Source organism: Symphalangus syndactylus, chromosome 9, assembly GCF_028878055.3.
Source record: "Symphalangus syndactylus isolate Jambi chromosome 9, NHGRI_mSymSyn1-v2.1_pri, whole genome shotgun sequence".
NCBI lineage: Eukaryota > Metazoa > Chordata > Mammalia > Primates > Hylobatidae > Symphalangus > Symphalangus syndactylus.
Window position 1 is genome coordinate 139,548,630 of NC_072431.2, and position 13,804 is coordinate 139,562,433.

At 40.9% G+C, this 13,804-nt stretch overlaps 1 protein-coding gene across 4 annotated transcripts in view; it reads right to left on the reverse strand.

The window, feature by feature from the left end:
• The window catches only part of DOCK8 (dedicator of cytokinesis 8), a 241,650-nt gene that overhangs the window by 135,587 nt on the left and 92,259 nt on the right, over window positions 1-13,804 (reverse strand). For all 4 annotated transcript variants that reach the window (XM_055294375.2, XM_055294377.2, XM_063609923.1 and 1 more), the window contains 3 exons: window positions 9,146-9,231; window positions 2,981-3,047; window positions 541-690 (listed from right to left, as the gene is read on the reverse strand). In XM_055294375.2, the coding sequence (XP_055150350.1) occupies window positions 541-690; window positions 2,981-3,047; window positions 9,146-9,231 (303 nt within the window). The remainder of the gene's footprint in view (window positions 1-540; window positions 691-2,980; window positions 3,048-9,145; window positions 9,232-13,804) is intronic.

The following is a 13,804-nucleotide window of genomic DNA, read 5'->3' on the forward strand; positions in this document are numbered from 1 at the left end:
TTGAAAACCACAGCCTATTCTTCAAATTGTAAGAGCCTGGACTTGGGAACACTTAACTATGCATCTCTAGAGCAACATGAACATCGTTAGGAAACTCTAGCCCAGAGATTTTGTTCCTTTCTCCACAGCAGCTTCTCTGCACCAGGTCACTGAAGAAACTCTCCTTAATCAGGAGAAGGGTGCCCAAGATGTGCCAAGCTTTATTCTGTAGTAACGACTATCCACTGAGGTCAGCGTGATTACCTCCACTTCACAGATGAGGAAACTCAGTTTCAGAAAGACCAGGAAACTGCCAATGCCATTTAATTACTAGGTGTAAAGCCAGGACTCAAACCTAGGTCTGTATGTCTCCAAAACCTAGTCTTTCTAGTATCTGAAACAGTTTACTTAGAAGGGAAAAGGGGTAAATTGAGAAGGAAACAAAGCGAATCTCAGAGGATATGTGAACACATTCTGAGATTTCGTGCACCCCAAACATGCGCTGGGAACAATGCAGCAATGCAAACATCAGACTGGGCAAATCAGATCGTGCTGAATTACCTTGACTACCAGGTAGATGTCTGAGGACGGGTAGGTGACCGAGAAGACTGCAGATCTCGCCTGACTTGATGCGGCCACTGAAGGCGTGTGAGCTCGCAGAAATCCTTTGAACTGGTCAGAGTTCAGGTCACAGTGAAAATTTTCCGAGATCTGTAAATGACCAGCAAAGTGAAATATAAGTTAGACCTGTTGCATTCATGGTTTAAACACGTTAAAAAGGAGTAAAAACACCACAGAGAAATTTTGCTGAAGGAGTAAGTGTAATAATCATAGACGTGGTTTAAGAAAGTGGCTCTTGGATAAATCTGATAAATGTTTTGTCACAATGTCTAGGTATTCTGGAGCCATTTGAGAGACGTTCCTTGAAACATTTAAATGTTTATTACCCCACCAGTATTTCCTGAGTATCAGTTACTTCACTACAGAAGAGCAGGACCTCTGCTCTCAATTTACAATCAAGAATGAGAGAAGGACTGGGTGTGGTGGTTCACACCTGTAATCCCAGCACTTTGGGAGGCCAAGGCAGGTACATTGCTTGAGCTCACGAGTTTGAAACCAGCCTGGCCAACGTGGCGAAACCCTGCCTCTACAAAAAATACAAAAACTAGCCATCATGGTGGCATGTGCCTGTGTGCCTGTGGTTCCAGCTACTTGGGAGGCTGAGGTGGAAGGATGGATCACTTGAACCCAGGAGGCAGAGGTTGCAGTAGGCCAAGATCGCCCCACTGCATGCCAGCCTGGGCAACAGAGTGAGACCCTGACTCAAAAAAAAAAAAAAAAAAAGGTGAGGGAAAAGGCAAACATGTAACTAACTACACTAAAAGCAAAATACAAGTCACCACATGCATACAAAGAAGCACTGTGGAAGTTCCAGAGTGACAGGCCATTTGCCGTTGGGTGACAAGGACAACTTTTCACAGAAGCAGCACTGGAGATGGATGGGCCTTAGAAGATTCTGATAGGCAGGGGTGGAGGGTGATGATGTACCAGGGAGAGAGTAGAGTATGAATAAATATCTCAGAGGCTTGAACGGCTGGGGGAAGCTTAGTCAGTGGTCTAGCTTGACTCTGCATAGACTATGGATGGAAAGAAGGTAGAAGAACGCCATCACGAAGAAAGCCTGGTTGTAGGGAATGAACCTTAGTGAAGACTCTGAGCAAGAGCATGATGTGAACAGTGCTCCTGGCTCTCTTAGTGTCATATTACTTAAGAGCCACTGTATGGTTGGGTTCTCCCCTTCATCACCAAGAGAATTTTAGTGGTGAGTGGCTGCCCAGGCAGAAACTACATTTACCAGCCTCCTTTGCAATGAGGGGTGATCATGTGACTGAATTCTCTCCAGTGAATTGTGAGCAGAAGCAATGTGTCAAACTTCCAGACCTCCTCCATCCTTCTTTTCTCTTCTTCAGGGGCAGCAATGGCAGTGACAAGAGTGATTTGGGGAGAGCACATACTGAAGATGGAGGAGCCACTGCCAGCCTGCATGTCTGAGTGGCTGCGCGGAACAGAGGGGTCCCTCCTCCCACCCCGGATGGTTAAAGAAACAAAGACAGCAACTTCTTGCCTATAAGCCAGCGGTTTTCAAAATGTGGTCCCCTGACCAGTAGCTTCAGCATCAGCAGGGGACTGTTAGAAATGCAAATTCTCAGGCCCCACCTGGACTTGCTGAACAGAAACTCTGTGGGTGAGGTCCAGCAATCTGTGTTTTAACAAGTCCTCCAGGAGATTCTGATGCATGCTCAAGTTTGAGAACTACTGCTTTAAACCACTGAGTTTGGGGTTCTGCTTGTTTTAGCAGTTAACTTATCCTACAAATCTCAGTGATTATTATTTATGCAGGAGATGCTTGTTTCCTTAGATACAGAATGATGATGGGTAGAGAAGGGCAGAAGTGTCCATCCTACTCTGCATTTGCTACTGCTGTCCTCTTCTAGGAGGCACAAAGTGACTAAACATTAAAAACACATGAGAGGTCTTGGTCACTGTTTTCATTAAAAGCACATTACAGTTGGTAAGGTCTGAACTCTGTGACACATTGAGACCTCTACCATGTAAGATGCCCTTCAGTCACGATAAGCCTATTTCACAGTGCAAAGAACTCTCAGACTGAGGAAGCTTTACATGCACATCCAAGCTTGTTAAAAATGTATTTAAATGGGTTTGTTTTATACATAACCCCATGTGCTATTTCATTCTTTCTCTATCCCACCCAGGCCAGCACCTCCAGTAGCCTTTCCCTCTAAAATTCTTCAAAGATCATAAATTACATTCTTACACCACTGCTTGAAAAATTGCAAAGGCAACAGACCTGGACCCATCAAAGATCATTTGCTTTCAAATTTGATAGGTTCTTGCTGCAAAGAAGATTTAAAAACATACACGCAAAGAATCATGAACAATATATGTGCCTTAGGTTTTGGATTTTTCTTTGCTTTCTTACCTTTTTCCTTTCTTTAACATCATAGAGGGCAATGCTGGCAAACAGAGGCTCAATTTCAATCTCGAACCTACCATAGAAAGAGAGGAAAATCTATGTGGCTTTAAGTTAGATAATTTTGAATTTTCTGAAAACACCTAGATATATATAAACTGGTTAAAAATATGAGCAGTTTCCTGAAATATTTGGAAAACTCAAAGTATATGAGAATCACACTGGGATATTAATGGAGAAACATGGGAGGTTTGTGAAAAATTCCTAATCATTCGATTGTAACTACTGTGTTTTCAGAGGGTAGACTTTCTGTCTGAGGTAATGGATTTTTTCACATTTCACATTTTATTGCTAGGATAGCATCCGTTTCACAATTGTAAAGATATGGAACCAACAACCAACCTAATTGCCCACCAACCAATGAGAGGATAAAGAAAATGTGGTATATATACTCTATGGAATACTACTTATCCATAAAATAGAATGAAATAATGTCTTTTGCAGGAACTTGGATGGACTGGGGGCCATTATTCTAAGTGAAGTAATTCAGGAATGGAAAACCAAATGCTGTATGTCAGTGGGAGCTAAGCTATGAGTATGCAAAGGCAAACAGAGTGGTATAATGGACCTTGGAGACTCAGAAGCGGGAGAGTAGAGGGGGATGAGGGATAAAAAAAACTACACACTGGGTACAATGTACACTACTTGGGTGACGAGTGCACTAAAATCTCAAACTTCACTACTATACAATTCACCCATGTAACCAAAAACCACTTACCCTAAAGCCACTGAAATAAAAAAAATTTAAAGGATAGGATCTGTATTATTCAATTCTAAGGAAGGGGGCTTTTCAGATGGCAACATAAGAAAAGTTCAATTGCTTTTCCTTAGATTTATAGTGGGACAGTCAGAAGAAGGCTGGGTTTTGATGGGGATGAATGTCTGGCCCTTCCTAACTCCATTACTGGGGAGTTGCTGAGTTGAGTTCAGGGAGGGGCTTGAGCACAGCAGATAAACACTGAGGTGCCGGGGCCCCATGAGAGCTAGAAAGAGGAGCCCTCATATTGGCCCTAATTGCCAATTCCCCTTGAAATGGTGAATCCCAAAGCACAATCCTGGTGCATTATCTGCCTTCAGTATCTTGGTGGACGTTACAGGTGCACATGGAACACTGATGAAGGCCTTCCAAGTTTCTCAGCTTGACGTCCCATGGCTTTGGATGTTACCTGCAGACAGCACCAGGAAAAGGGCCCCAGTCCACCATCACCTCAGACGTCATGTCAATAAAGCCATGTTTTGTCTCCAGGTATGTGCGAGAGGATGTCCTCATCAATGGATAGCTTTGTCTCAAAAGAGGACTTTTTAGAAGAATATTTGGACAGAATGTGAGCACAGACAAAAAGGGTTATTTGCTCAAATGGCGCCTTTGGAAATGAGGCAATATGGAATCATGGCAGACTCACAGGGCACCCAGGCAGAGACCTGGACTCTGTTCCTCTTCCACCATCTGCTAATTCTGCGATCCTAATCAGGTTACTTACCTTTCTGAATTCCATTTATTTATCTGCAAAATAAGGTAAGGATGCTTGCCTTTCCATCTTCCAGGCTGTTGTGAGGATCATGTATAATGATGTGTGTGAATGTATCTTAAAAACAATGCCAAGAAGCAGCGCGTTTCACAATAGCCAAAAGGTGGAAGTAACCCACGTGTCCATGAACAGATGCATGTACGAGGCCAAAACAAAATATGCCACATATATACAATGGAATATTATTTAGCCATAAAAGGAGGGAGATTCCGATACATACTACAATATAGATGAACCTGAGGACATTATAAGCAAAAGAAGCCAGTCACAAAAAGACAGTTACTTTATGATTCCTCTTACATGAGGCACCTGGAGTAGACAAATTCATAGAGGCACAAAGTAGAATGGGAGTAGCCAGGGGCTGGGGAGTAGGGAGGATAAGGAGTTATTGTTTAATGGGTCCAGAGTTTCAGTTTGGGAAGAGAAAAATTCCTGGAGATAGATGGCAGTGATGGTTGCAGAACAATGTGAATGTACTCACCACTGAACTGTACCTTACAAATGGTTAAGATGGTAGATTTTGGCCAGGCGCAGTGGCTTATGCCTATAATCCCAGCACTTTGGGAGGCCGAGGCAAGCGGATCATGAGGTCAGTTCAAGAACAGCCTGGCCAACATGGTGAAACCCTGTCTCTACTAAACCACAAAAATTGGCCGAGCGTGGTGGCGAGCGCCTGTAATCCCAGCTACTCAGGAGGCTGAGGCAGGAGAATCACTTGAACCTGGGAGGCAGAGGGTGCAGTGAGCCAAGATCATGCCATTGCACTCCAGCCTGGACAACAGAGCAAGACTCTGTCTCAAAAAAAAAAAAAAAAAAAAGATGGTACATTTTATGTTACATACATTTTACCACCCAAAAGCCCACTGTTGTGGATTTCTATGATTATTCTTTCTATTATCAGGTAATTGCACATTAATTGGGGGCTTTTTTTTTTTTTTGAGATGGAGTTTTGCTCTTGTTACCCAGGGTGGAGTGCAATGGTGCAATCTCGGCTCACTGTTACCTCCGCCACCCGGGTTCAAGCAATTCTTCTGCCTCAGCCTCCCTAGTAGCTGGGACTGCAGGCATGTGCCACCACACCCAGATAATTTTTGCATATTTAGTAGAGATGGGGTCTTACCGTGTTGTCCAGGCTGGTCTCGAACTCCTGACCTCAGGTGATTCACCTGCCTCAGCCTCCCAAAGTACTGGAATTACAGGTGTGAGCCACTGCACCAGGCCAATTGGGGGCTTTCCTGGGCCTAGGCTCACCAGCTGCTGCCTGGCATGCTCAGCCTATATTTAATTGTGTACTCCCTACTACACAACGGGCCTGAATATTGCTGTGATATACTTAGGTTGGTACTGAGTAGTAAGTCCTTTGTGGTTCCGAGAAAGAAAAAGAGAATTCACATTTATTAAAGACTTAAAATTGTGTTATAAAAAGTGCTTTCCACACATCAGTCTCTTTACTCTACACAACTACAGCGTAATGCAGATATTACCTGCATTTAATACACCAGGACACCAAGGTTCCCAGGGAATAAGGAACTTGCCAAAGTCTACAAAGTTAGGAACTGGCACACTCAGGTTTTGAGCCCAGCCATCTGTGATCACAGAACTTGGGCTTTTTCTATGAGTGTTTGTTCTTCAAGTGTAGTCCCCAGAAACTAGCATTTTGAAGCAAAAGAAGTTTGCCAGCATGCAGCTTTCTTGATCCCACCTGAGACCTACTCAACCAGAATCTCTTGAGGGAGATTGTTATGGGAGGTCCTCCAAAATCTGCATTTAAAATAAACTGCCTGGGTAAATTTTCTGCACATTAAAGTTTCACCATCAAGAAGACTCCTAAGAGCTGAGATTACTTTCCATAAGACGGTATTAAATCTTAAAATATTTCTCCACTTAAAATACAAAACAGAAAAATAATTTGTTGTCATTCTTTTTTTTTTTTTCTGTTACAAACACTTGCAAAATAGGCAGGAACCTAACTCCTTCTGTATCTTTGAGGGTTTCTATATTTCTGAAAAGCAGTACAGACAGTTACAGATGCCCACAACTTTAAACAAATTCCTCGGCTGCTAAAATGTGTAGTATTATGATTAGAATCCTACATATCAATGTAGATGGGAAAACATTTGCCATTAATATTACCCTTATATTTTTACTATTCATACTGTCACATTCTAGGCTTACCTATAAGAATTTGTTTCTTTCTTTCCTCTAGTTTACTCTAAGTAGTTATTCCTAGGGCAGTCTTTCTGGTCCATCTCTTCTCTTGCAGTTATAGGTTAGTATGGATACTATTTAAAACACATGAGCAGGCCAAGTGCACCTGGCAAATACGTCAATTCGACTTAATTTCTGCTTTGGCAGTTGCGGGGACATCACTAGAAACTGCACTTGACAATTTTCATTAAGAGATATTCAAGTGACTCCTCTTTTTTTAATTTTAGAGACAGGCTCTCACTCTGTCGCTCAGGCTGGAATACCATGGCATGATCATAGCTCACTGCAGCCTTGAACTCCTGGCCTCAAGCGATCCTCCCAATGTAGCTAGGGCTAAAAATTAACACATCTGTTAGTTTTTGGTACAGAGGGTGTCTCGCTATATTGCCCAGGCTGGTCTCAAACTCCTGGCCTCAAGCGATCCTCCCACTTTGGCCTCCCAAAGTGTTGGGATTACAGGTGTGAGTCACCACACTTGGCCTCCATTAAAATTTTTTAAAAATAACACATATCTCTCTTAGTGACCATGTTTTCCCACCTGTGAGAACAGCTGCCTCTTATTCACTGGAGAGGTCTAGAAAGCTTGGCGATGAGCAACATAGAGGAGAATTTCTGCCATCTCAAATGACATAGTCGCTGCATCTAACAGTAGCCTGATGATGCATCCTGTGGGGGCAGGTGGGTCCCTCAGACAATAGCGAAGGCTTCCTCAACAATGCAGAGGGGAACAGCCACTTCCACTCAGTCCTCCTGCCGACTAGACAGACAAGGAAGCTCCCACTGCCAGGTTGGTTTGCAAGGGCAAGGGCTTGCTTTTCTGTGCCCATTACGTGACACTCAGCAGGTTTATGGGCTGCTCATTTCTCCATACGAAAGGCCCTGAAGCCCTTCTGGTAGAATTGGCCAGCGGGAGGAGACTGTAACATCAAGAGACCACCCATAGCTGTGTGAGCAGACCTGCTGGCTTGTATTCTGAGGCAGAAGAAATCGGCAGAGGCTATGCGTTGAATCATAGAAGTTTGTGGTAGGTAGGAATTTTGAGACCATAAGGTCTATCAACTTCATTTATAGGGAAGAACTCAAAATCCCAGGGAAGTTGCCAGGGGTTGAAACCCAGCCTTACATCCAGAATCCAGATGCCTTCTCACTGCAAACCAGGGGCTGCTGAAGGGACCCATGAAGTGACTTTGAGAGACGGATGACCCATCTAATAGTATATAAATAAATGTTACGCTTCTGTAGTTTTGCTTAGGTAAAATATGTACAACTTTAAAGTTTTCGTCTGTGGATTTGAAGAACTAATTCTCGAAAATAGCAGTCTGCAGAGAGGAAGAGAGGCATGGAGGCACTCCGAGGGTACACAAGACAATCTATTGCAGTGCAAGAAGAAAATACTAGAATTTATTTAGATTTATCTAGCTCATTCTTTAAAATTTCTCAGTTATATGTTTTATAACGTAGATAATATTTTAATACGAAAGTACAAAATTAATACATGTCTATAGAGGATTTTTTTTTTGCTATCAAAGTATACAATTGAAATGTTTGGACGCAACTGCTTTAAAGTAGTGTGTGGCAAATAATTGGCCCACAAGATGAAACCAGACTGTAGTCGTGTTTTGTTTTAATTATATGGTGTTTATAAAGGGAATGAGAACATATTTAGGGAGTTGGTATATTATGCAGAAAAATCTAGGTTTTCAGCTTCTCTTGAAAAAATAGAAAAGACAGTTGACAAAAATGGGCCTGTTTATTTGGATGGCAAGAGTTTGTTGCTAGTAGTGAGTGCCCCCTTAACATAGTTTACTACAGTCCCCACCACTCCCTATTGCCCCCTGGCACTAAGACTGAGTTTCAGTTGCATTTATCATTGTGTTTCAACAGTGGCATACTGGTAAATGTTTAACAAATAATCTCTGGGTGCTGAGGGTGGTGCAAATGTGTAGCGTTGGCTGATTTCTACATTGTAAATACTTTCGCCATGGCCAATTTAAAGTTACCAATGTGACTTCACTGAACACAGGAAGAGATGTGCACTGTCAGATCTCAGGAGTTAGTACAGTCGACTCCAGCACACCACTGATTGAAGTGCTATTTTTCTTAACGTAGGTCATTTCACTCAATTACCTTATGTGCCTAACTTTAGAGACACGTGTGTTTGCCTTCTCTATTGTAGAAGAATGACCATCAAAAGGTTGGTAGAAAAAAAATCCAGGAATGGACTCAAACGTGCCCTTTCTACTACTCCACAGCTGCCCACTGTTAAAAGTATTTTGGGAGCTCCGCTTTGATTCACGCTCTGATAATAAATACAACATTTGTATGTAAAAGGCAAGATAAATCTCAAAGTAGTGGTAGTGTGTCTGTTGATACTTACTTCAAGGTCAGCAACTTGACCAATATTCTGTTGCCCAGGTGTTCCTTGGGACATTCTGGTACTGGACGTATTTCCACAGCATCCTCCTATTTTTAATCACATCGTAAGGAAATCATTAGTGAATTCTGTGAGGAGCTCCAATTAGAGTTAACCCAGGGAAGGGAAGGATACCTTCCACGGCTCAAGTTAACTTAGATTTGCTTTTTTTCTAACACTCTGCCTTTTATAAGAAAGTTTCTCTTCCAACCCCCAACCTCAAAGCCAGCATTTGCAGCAAACAGTTTCTCCTTTTAGAAACCCAAGCATTTAAGACAAAGAGACTGAAGCAGGAAGGAAGGAAATGTGAACATGGATATGGCTTAGTAACATCCACCAGATGGCATTGCAAAATCTTCTATCTATTGTTGATGTTTTTGTGTGTTTTTTAAACACTCTAATTACACATTTGGAATATTTCTCCTGTCAAGGGCTTTACTAGTAAGTATGTGAGTTTCAGATTTGAAATCTGAGTCAGAATGGTTCACTTAAGGCTGTAAACCATTGATCCTATAATACAGAGTCACTTTCTCAGTTCACTGTTTCCTTAAACAGATGATAGAGACTTGGGGTTGAATTGACAAGTTCTAGACAGGCTTATGCAGTCAGAGCTTGCTAAAGTGCTAGGTATATGAAATTTAGTAATGACAAATTAAGAGCTCTACCTGTTTATTTTACCGCACAGAAACTAAAGACTTAAAGAGAAATATCAAGTCCCTACTGTAACCTTAACATCTGCATCTGAACTATCATTCTATGTTAATTATATTCATCTATGCAAAAATGAGCAGTGCAAATCCTTGAAAACAGTAATTCTCACTCTTGCAGTATGCTTTCCAAACACTGGTGAGTGCTCTGCCGATCGCAAGGGTCCAAAGAACAGGGTCACGTCTCACTGTCTTTTCCTGGGAGCTTTCCACTGAATATCCCACAGCAAGCTTAACATTCTTGCAAATAGCAGTAAAGTCACCTTCTTGGTAAATATGTACCCACTTTGCTGGAATGATCAATGTGGTAAGCTCATCATTACTCCAAACTCTCCCTGTGGTCCCTATTCCTTGTGGTTACGGTTGGCCATGTTGCTGGGTGGAATGGCTGAGTTTATTTAAGAGGAGAGATTGTTTTGACGCCTACTCGCTCAGGGCAATCTGGACCTTTTAGGATCATTGGAACAGACATATCTAAAGCGAAGATCTCCCTAACTGGAAAACAACCTGAAGGTAGAGACACTCATGGATTTCTGGGACTGCCTTTGGTCTAGATTCTAATTTTTGAAATCCTTTTAAAAAAGATTTTCATTGGGAAAATTTTAAACATATACAAAAGTTGAGAGAGTAATGCAATGAACCACCATTCACCCATCACCTAGCTTCAACAAGTTCAATTCAGGGGCATTCTGGTTTCATCTCTTTACCCACTTACTACCTTTCTCGCTCAGTACTGGATTACGTAGAAGCAACTTCCCAGAGACCATATACATATATAAATATTTCAGTACTTATCTTTAAAAGATAAAGACTTTTAAAAACATATAGCAATACCATTATTATGCCTAAAAATTAATAATTTCTTATTGCCACTAAATAATTTTTGTCAGTTTCCAATTTCCCTGACTGTCTCAATTTGTTTTTACTGTTATTTTGTTAAATCAAGATCCAAACAAGGTCCACATATGACATTTGGATGATATATTTCCTAAGTCTCTTCTAAGCTATATGAATTTTTTCAGGCTTTATAGCTAACTGAAATGGGAACTAATTCCCAAGCAAGCAGAAAGTGGAAATGTGAAACATTAATGGATACCTTTTGTTTTCATCATCCTAAAGATATATATAAATGAAGGGAATGAAAGAGATAATGAGAGAGAAAGAGACAGTATGAGAGAGATGATATTCTTTCATTTACTGTCCCAATGGATCCGGAGGTCAACTCCACATTTACCTACCTGTGATTTCCTTAGGTGAGCCAAGAAGTACCCCCCCAACCTTTTTTTCTGAATAGGTTTTAGTTGGGTTCTGTCACTTGTAACCAAGAGCCTCAGCAAACTTTTTTGTGATTTGGAGTATTCGTGGAATCTTTCTTAGGGGTTGACGTAGAATGCCTTTTGTAGAATGACCACCTTGTGTAGAATCAGAATGAATTAGGGAAAGAACTTGCCTTATAGAAGCTTGGTAGTTAAGTCCAACTTTTGCTTCTCCCGTAGACTCAGCCGTAACTTGGATATACTAGTTTACCTCTCTTCTAACTTTTCTTACAGGGAAATCAAGTAATGATAATATTTAAAAATCTGATTGTGTCATTGAAAAAACCAGCATTTGTAATCACGTCAGAGTAGGTAGAAATTTACCTTTCCTCCATAGAACTTTCTTTGAAAAAAGCACAAATTATAAGGACAAATGCAATTTCTGTGACAACAGCTTCAAAATATTTAAGGGCTGGTATAGAGGCCCTCAAGCATTTTAGACATGCCTATTTACAAATAACTGGAACACTAATTACGAAGCACTTCTCTCTGTTTGACAAAAGCAGGCCCCATTAGGCCTGCTCCTAGATTATAACTTTCAGTCCCAATGGAGTGTCTGCATTGTTTCAAAGATCATAAAACAAAGTTCCTCTAAAACCAGGCTATGTTTCATTATTTTAATCAGTTCGGATGGAACATTCTCCCATCTAATACCACCAGGGAGACACTGACAAGCAAATGTCTCACTGGACATATTCTCTGCATCCTCTAATTGTTCTCTCTCTTCTGGCACCCACTTTGGGTCCCTCTATTACACATCGGCATCTCCATTACAGAACTGAGAGGAAGAGGAAGGAAACTAAAGGCCAAATCAGTCTGATTTAATATATCTTGACAAATCTGGTAAAAAGTCTTAATACTGTGGATGGAAACGAAAAAGTTACATGATATTTAAAAATATCATCTTTGGATTTCAGTTATGTGTCCCAACATACCAGGTAGTCATATGTATGTAGATACATAAACAAGGGAACATGAACTTTGTAAAATGGGGTTAGGGCCCCATTTTATAATTTAATTTATCTGTTGAATCTTGAAAAAGCTCTTTAGCCTAATTCTTGCTTTCTAATCTGAGGAAAGGAGATGATGATATTGCTCACATTATTCATACTTTGTTAATTTAGTTTTTAATTGACAAATAGTAATTGTGAACATCTATGGGGTACAGTGTAATGTTTTGATCTATGTATACATTGCATAAAGATTAAATCAAGTAATGTTTTGATCTATGTATACATTGTAGAAAGATTAAATCAAGCTAATTAACATATCCATCACCTCACCAACTTACCTTTTGTGTGTGTGTGTGTGAACATTAAAAATCTTTTTTTAAAGCAGTTTTGAAATATACAACACATTATTATTAACTCTGGTCACTATGCAGTGCAATAGGTCACTAAAACGTATTCCTCCAGCCTGAGACTTTGTAGCCTTTGATCAACACCTTCTCCCTCTCCCCACAGCCCCTGGTAGCCACCTTTCTACTCTGTTTCCATGAGATCCACTTTTTTTAGAGTCTATATATAAGTGAGATAATTTATTTTTATACTCTGCCTCATTCAGAAGACCATTTGAGGCTGCTGACAAAAACTGCAAATAAAATAAAAATAGATGAGGAAACCAAGGTGCTTAGAAAATCAGGATAAGAAAAGAAAAGAAAGCTGGAGTAAATTCAGGACACCAATCAGTAAGTTGCCACATTTGGTGAAGGTGGACAGAAATTTGCTCTAAGTAAAGAATTTAAGAGAGTTAGTTACAAAATGAGCACAATCTCTAAGTGTTCATATTATCTCAGGAGAAGCGTGCTTCTTCTTTCTCTGAAGATGTGAAGGCTAATTGCCCTTTAGATCATCAAAGAGGAAGGTGCTAGATGGTGAGTAGGTCAATAATAGTATTTCCATGTGGACGTGATATCCTATCTCATGACTGCTGTTTCCTTTGCTGTCCTCCTTGCTGGCCAGTGGTGAGCTCACTGAAGGGCAGGTGAGCAAACACAACCCAGAAGGGTGGGGGTATCAGGCTCTCTGATTGTCTCACTTAATCCAAGGATCGAATTTCAAATATTTAGAGGCATGGATGGATAGAACATCTTTTATGCAAAGTTTCCTCAAATCCTGTTTCTTCCAACTGAACTTTCAATACAGTTTGGACGGTAGAGATATAGCAGTTCTGGCAAGACCCAGAAGTGTGGACAACCTCACGCAGAGGGGGAAACTGACAGCCTCCTATACAGTATAAGGAGTTCAAACAGACAGAAGGCTTGAATAATGGTCACCTCTCATTTCATCCAAAGTGCCTCAGGCAGTGACCACAGGCAAAGTCTACATTATCCTATTGTTGTCAGTCAGCTCCAATAAAGGAAGAAGTAAACAATCAAGATCCCAAAGTCCTACACGTTGGGAGCATGGGCTGTGATTATCCCAGCCTGAGATGTTTTCAAAGCAGGTCTCTCTGGTTGCTCATACAGACCATTAAAAAGAAAGTAACAAAGCACTAAAGAACATCAAAGTTTAAGTAATGAATGTCTCAATGGATTAGTGACCACACAGACCCTCAAATAATAGGATGGTTTGACTTGCTGGGTGTGATTACTACATGTA